The sequence below is a fragment of the Aptenodytes forsteri genome, unplaced genomic scaffold (genome assembly GCF_000699145.1).
Source record: "Aptenodytes forsteri isolate BGI_AS27 unplaced genomic scaffold, ASM69914v1 Scaffold147, whole genome shotgun sequence".
NCBI classification, from domain to species: Eukaryota; Metazoa; Chordata; class Aves; order Sphenisciformes; family Spheniscidae; genus Aptenodytes; species Aptenodytes forsteri.
In genome coordinates this window covers 1,509,708-1,515,692 of record NW_008795320.1, presented here as the reverse complement: position 1 = coordinate 1,515,692, position 5,985 = coordinate 1,509,708, and the positions used below count along the sequence as shown (strand labels likewise).

The following is a 5,985-nucleotide window of genomic DNA, read 5'->3' as shown; positions in this document are numbered from 1 at the left end:
GCCAGCCGGCCGGGGCTCGAGCGTCCGGGAGGCGGCCTCCAGACCCTGCCTGTGCCCGGGCGGGGCGTACGGCTGGGCCCGCTCTGCTGGCGTCCTGCTGTGCTAGGCCTCGATCGGCGGCTGCAGCTCCGCTTCCCGGGGGAAGGCGCATGGTCCGGGTCAGCCCTACAGAGTACTCCTCTGATACAAAGCACCAGTTCACTGGGGTTCGAGCGTCGTGTAAGGATGTGAGGTTATTGGTGGTGTTATAACCGATTTAATATTTCAGACGCTGTGGGAATAACTTTTTTTTTGAGTTACTGACTTCGGATATATTGGCTTTGCAGGTCAGAATGGCATCAGATGAGGGAAAACTCTTTGTCGGTGGACTGAGTTTTGACACCAATGAGCAGTCATTGGAACAAGTCTTTTCTAAATATGGACAAATTTCTGAAGGTAAGATTGCAGTACTAAGCTGTGATGACTTTCATAGATTTGTTCGATTGCACAGGTGCTGATGCTTTTCCCCCCCCTTCTTTATAGTTGTTGTGGTGAAAGACAGAGAGACTCAGAGATCCAGAGGTTTTGGCTTTGTTACTTTTGAAAACATAGATGATGCTAAAGATGCAATGATGGCCATGAATGGAAAGGTAAGGAGTCTTTGGAACAGCTTTCCTGATTTCTGTGAAATGCAGTAAGGGAACTTGAAAGACGTGTTTCTGTTGAATGCCATGTAGAAAAACAGATAAATACTAGTGTCTTAAAAGAGCTTAAGATAGGAATAATGAAAAATAGAAATTGCTAAAATTTCATGACCTAATCTATATGACTGAGAAATAGTGACACTTTATAGGTATGCCTGTATATACTGTTTCGACATAAATTTACTTGTGTAGTTGGCTTAGTTGTGATATTGATAAAACCTTTGTAAGAACTAGTAAATTGTGGTATTGCTTAGCTGACAATGAAGGTGTATAACTCATTGTATATGTGCTTTGCTATTTAAATGTTTAAACATCAAGCTGATGTATTTTTCTCTGTTTGTTAGTCTGTAGACGGACGTCAGATCAGAGTTGATCAGGCTGGAAAATCATCAGAGAACAGATCTCGTGGATACAGAGGGGGGTCTTCTGGGGGCAGAGGCTTTTTCCGTGGCGGCAGAGGTCGGGGCCGTGGCTTCTCTAGAGGTGAGTGTGCATGAATGACTTGCAGTTCCTGAAGTAGCAATGGCATTTGTCAGAACGCTTAAAAAACCCCCATGATCCGGTGTCTGTTCAAGGAGGTGGAGAGAGAGGCTATGGCGGAAGCAGATTTGATTCCAGAAGTGGAGGATATAATGGCTCCAGAGACTACTATAATAGCAGGTAAAGTCATTGTGACCGCTAGTGGGTTGTTGCGAAGCTCTTGAAGCCCATTGCCTGTTCGACATAAACGTCGATAGGCTCCAGAAACAGCTGAGCAAATATAAAGCACGTGAATGCTTTTTAACAGCAGGAGTCAAGGTGGCTATGGTGACAGGTCTTCAGGAGGATCCTACAGAGACAGCTATGACAGTTACGGTAAGTCTTGGTTCAAATGGGAACGATGAGTACGTATGCTGTAGGAACTCTCTAAACCTTCTGACCCTGTACTTGAGTCTGGAAATACTGTAAGGCTCAGTTGGACTGTACCACTATTTCTGTTCTTGCCCGTAAGAACCAATCTGCCAGGCTTTGGACGTGGTTGTGCCGTTTAAATTTCTAATTTGTAATGCATGTGTAGGAGTTGCTTGGATCTAAGGCAAAGCAAGTTTTTAAAATACGTTCCTCGAGCTTGAGACTAAGACAAAACTCGGATGCCCTAACAAACTTTAATCAAGGGTGGGGGAGTTCTCTTACGGTGTAGCGAACTAGCACTAGCTTCTGAAATAATGCAAGGGAGTAAAATGCTGGAACTTGTCTATGCTTCAGTGCCTTTACAATTGTGCCTGCTTCTTGTCCTCAGCTACACACAACGAGTAAAAATCCTTCCTGACTCAAGATCGTCCTTCCAATGGCTGTATTTATAAAGATTTTTGGAGCTTCGCTGAAATCGTTATTGTGTAGTACATCTACTTGTATTTTCACTTTTGTAGTATTATCAGTTCTAATCTTGTCAAACACAGCCTGACAGCTTCTGATATAAGATGGTCTAATTAGACTTTTCTTTAAGAAAGCTTTGCTTTCAAGTGTTTTTAATCTTTTTTGAAAGCACTTCAGATTTTATTTTATCCTTCATGATGAGCCAAGGTGTTTTTTTTAAAGTTGTGAAGTTGGGGCCCCAATTCAGTTTCTTTTGAGATAGAAAGGACCTTTAATTCAATGTTCACTGGAAGCTGAACAAGCTGTGGACTTTTTTTTTTAAGTGCATTACCTTCGTCTTTTGTAACATTCCTTTAGTGTAGCAAGGTAGGAATGCAGCCTGGGTACAAATTGGAAGGCAAACCACCTTGATATATCTAAAGAGAAACTTGCTTGTATGTTCAACCTGCATAACGGTATTTTTACTGTTGTAATGATGTAAATTACCCAGAAATAGACTTGCAAACTTACCATAAAAGAGGTTCTTGAAAATGTTTATTTATATTGTCCTTTTTTACTGGAAGAAATATGCATATTCCATTGATATTGTATTTGAAGTGGTAAAGGATTCTTGTATACAGTTTTCTTTGGCTTTACGAAGCCTATTAAAAGACCGTCTGAAATGAACTCTGCTCCTGACATTTACATTTCATTGCACAACACAATCCTTGAAGATGAAGAACAGTCTATAAGTAACAGAGGATGCCAGAGGAGAGGAGAAGACTAGTGATAGTGTAAGAGCAAGCCAGATTTATTGACCAGTTGCTAGAATTTAATCTCAATCGGTCTTGATATGTGAATTCGTCAACATACTTTCACATAAGAATAGTCAAACTTGTCTAGAGGCAGAGGACTGAAAGTGTATACCTTAGGATGTTCTAGTACTCAAAGCCTAAGTCAGAAGTCGAGGGAACGCTAGTGTTAGGTAGGATAATTGATGTTTCCTTAAAATACTGAAGTAGCCTACATTGAAAACCTGTAGTGAAGAATCAGTCCTTTAGTAACTGGACTAGTTACTAGCTTGACAAGAGTGTTCAATGGTAGGTAAATTGCCGTAATTAGCTAGCTTTGTCATTGCCTTACAAGTTCTAAGAATTCTTTGCTAGCATATGGAAACTGCAGTGTCCTTGGAGAAAAAGAAGTGTTGTGCCTCCAACAGAAACCTCTGAGACGAAAGCTGCTCTCTTGGCTAGTTCATATGTGGAAATAGTCCTGTAATTCGAGGTAACTCCTTTTGCTCATGTCCGCATCCTTCCTCTTGTTGAGAGCTCATTTGAAAGTCTAATGTACCTGTGAAATATTCCTTTGACAATTTTGGTCAACTGATGGAAAAATTTTAACCCATGCCGTATGCAACCTTTGGCTTGTGGCACAACTTCAGTTCCACAGATCAGAGTTGGGCATGCAGTCATGTCTTGCTAGTAGGTATGGAAGCAAGATGGGAAATGAATTCCCTGACTTGATATGTGTTCATCTATTGAGAATCTTCCTAGACTTCATTAAGTTGCTCACTTTAATTGTAGCTTTCTTTGCCATCCTACTTGTTGCCATTAACTTTTTCCCATAGCCCACACTTCCTAAGCAGCCATGTCAAAGTGGTTAACTCTCTGCTTAGGGATCAAATGATACATTGGCTGGCATATCAAAGGCATCAGCCAGCCCTGGAACAGTTTTCCCAGACTGTGCTTCTGTGATGTGATGGGTTCAGCGAATGGCTTGTGAAACCCTCGTATACGATGTGACTTGTGTTGGGGGAGGTGGGTGGCAATGTAAAGGCTCTGTTTGATATTTTTATTAATGCATCTTTGCTTTGGCAGGCTGAAGAGAAGATGGGACACTCGACAGGGAAGCTGAGTGGGGATTCTGAGGAAGGAGAGCATTCGTTCCAAGGAAGCAGGAGCAAGACACAAGTTTGCCAACCAGGTAACATCTCTGTTCAGTCTGCCCCTCACCCCTGTAGCTTTTCCCGAATCGAAAGGTTTGGCCCTGTTACTGTTTTCCAGTACTATTCTGTAAGTGGTAAAGTCTGACTTCAGTAGTTTATAGGTGAAAATTTACGTAGACTTTCTCTGCCTTTAAATTCACTGTCTTAATTTTATTTCAGCAATGAAATGCGTCAGAGAAGACCAAGGACAGCCATTGACTGGAGTGGTGGAGATGAAGAGCTTTGAGCAGTGGTGTTACTGATTTTTATATAGGTCAATTAAACAAGGAAATAAGTCAATTAAGCTAGAATAAAATACTGGAATGTGGAAAAAAACCAAACCAATCTCTGTAGTACTTTTGTGGGGAAGCATAAGAATATTAGACTGTGGCCAAGGCATCCAATATAAATATAGTTATCTGGTGTATAGCCCCAATTAAAAGTGCAAAATAAACAAATGCTGTTGTGGTTGGGGAACTGGACAGAGAGGGTAACCGGTCTTTAGGGGCAAGTTTGAGGAAGAAATTTAATTGCATCATTGTAACCTTGAATTAAGTGGCCTAATTACATGAAGTTTCCGCATCTGTGAAACTTCAGTAGTGAAGCAGCTACATCTGAAGGCAACTGTCAGATTAGCAATTACATAAACAAGGAGTCAGTATTTGTGTGAAATGGAAGTGGCTTCTGCCAGTTGAAATGGTAACAAATACAAAAGTCTAATTTGCACTTAAATGCTAAAGCTTTTTTGAGCTTGGATAAGCAATGATTTCCTTCCATACACATTAGAGTAATTAAAATTGTTTTGCTGATGCAAGTTGAGATGTGATGTTTCTGCTACTTGGAGAAGTGGCTGCATGTTTCCATTTTCAGGTGGGACATGAGATTGCCCTGTCCCGATTTCTGTGTGTTTAAGTACTTGGCTCAAGATAAAGTTGCCCCAAGTTTCCCATCTCAATGAAGTGGTTATCTGTAACTCAAAAGCAAACTTTTGAGTTTGGGTTTTAGCATCACTGATGTTAAAAACTCTTTTTGTCTAAGTCTGAAAGGTAACAATTTAGGTATTTGCAAATTAACTCTGGTCTTTTTTTTTTTGTCCTGGAATTTTCTAGTAGAGCAACTTCTTCAGGTGAAAACTTAGGTGCTTGGAGCTGAGAAGTGGAACAAGACAAGTGTACAAGCAGTACTGAGCTGTGCAGCTTTCGAGTACTGCAGTTGGAAGTTGAGATGGATGGTGGGAGCACTCGGGCTTTAAAAAGGGCAGTAGGGTGGTAACTGGTTTCACCGATCTGATCAATGCCAGGAGGGTGCCCTGTACAGATGGGGCAAAGTATGAGCTGCCTGGAGGAGTTAATGAGATAGCGCAGTCCTAACAGCTGGCAAAGTCTTAAAAACTTCTAAAACACTTGCTGTGACTAAAGAGGAGCTGCATAGTCAGAACAAAGCCTACTGGTATGTGGGAATGAGAAATTCAGCCCAAGATGAAAGGCGAATAAGCTACCAGTTGCAGCGACTGCAATTTTGTATTGATTCCTTTGACTCTATGGAATAGAATGGCTAATAAAAGACTTAGTGCCATTTTCCCTAATTAGCAGATGTTGCCTTTTATTTGCAATGTCTCTTGTATTCTGCAGAGGCTATTTTGTGCAGGAGTTAAAACGCTTGGGTAGTGTTGTTTAATTAAGGTTCTTGATTGCTGTTTTGTTAACTGCTGTAACTTTGGTTGCCCTACCTTGCATCCAAATGGCTTGGGGCTCGTGTACCTGACCTCCGATGGGGCTCGCACCATCTGTGCAGTGTGGTGCTGGACACTAAAGATGGGGTTTTACTCTGTAGAAGGGCAGGTAAGGCACAGAGCAAGGGAATTCAAGTTTTCTTGCAGGAAGTTTGCACACTGGCATTGATGAAATACTCAACTTTTCTCTGGTCTACTAACCTTTACCTGCTCTCTAGTAAACTGTAAAGTTACTGGGAGAATTTTCAGGC

General features: G+C 41.4%; 1 protein-coding gene across 8 annotated transcripts; it reads left to right on the top strand.

The window, feature by feature from the left end:
- Positions 1-321: 321 nt before the first annotated feature.
- On the top strand, positions 322-5,585 carry CIRBP (cold inducible RNA binding protein). Of its 8 annotated transcripts, XR_002086189.1 has the most exons (9): positions 322-435; positions 523-629; positions 1,028-1,166; positions 1,259-1,343; positions 1,471-1,538; positions 3,185-3,302; positions 3,896-4,001; positions 4,183-4,701; positions 5,112-5,585. XR_002086189.1 is itself a non-coding variant. In XM_009279782.2 (6 exons), exons 1-6 carry the CDS (start codon positions 333-335, stop codon positions 3,286-3,288), a joined length of 606 nt encoding a protein of 201 aa, XP_009278057.1. In that variant the 5' UTR covers positions 322-332; the 3' UTR covers positions 3,289-3,725. The 8 variants fall into 8 exon arrangements, 3 of the variants coding, with proteins under 3 accessions (XP_009278057.1, XP_009278061.1, XP_009278060.1); XR_657603.2 differs by having other exon boundaries at positions 1,474-1,538; positions 4,183-5,585; XR_657602.2 differs by having other exon boundaries at positions 4,183-5,585.
- The last annotated feature ends 400 nt before the right edge of the window (positions 5,586-5,985 follow it).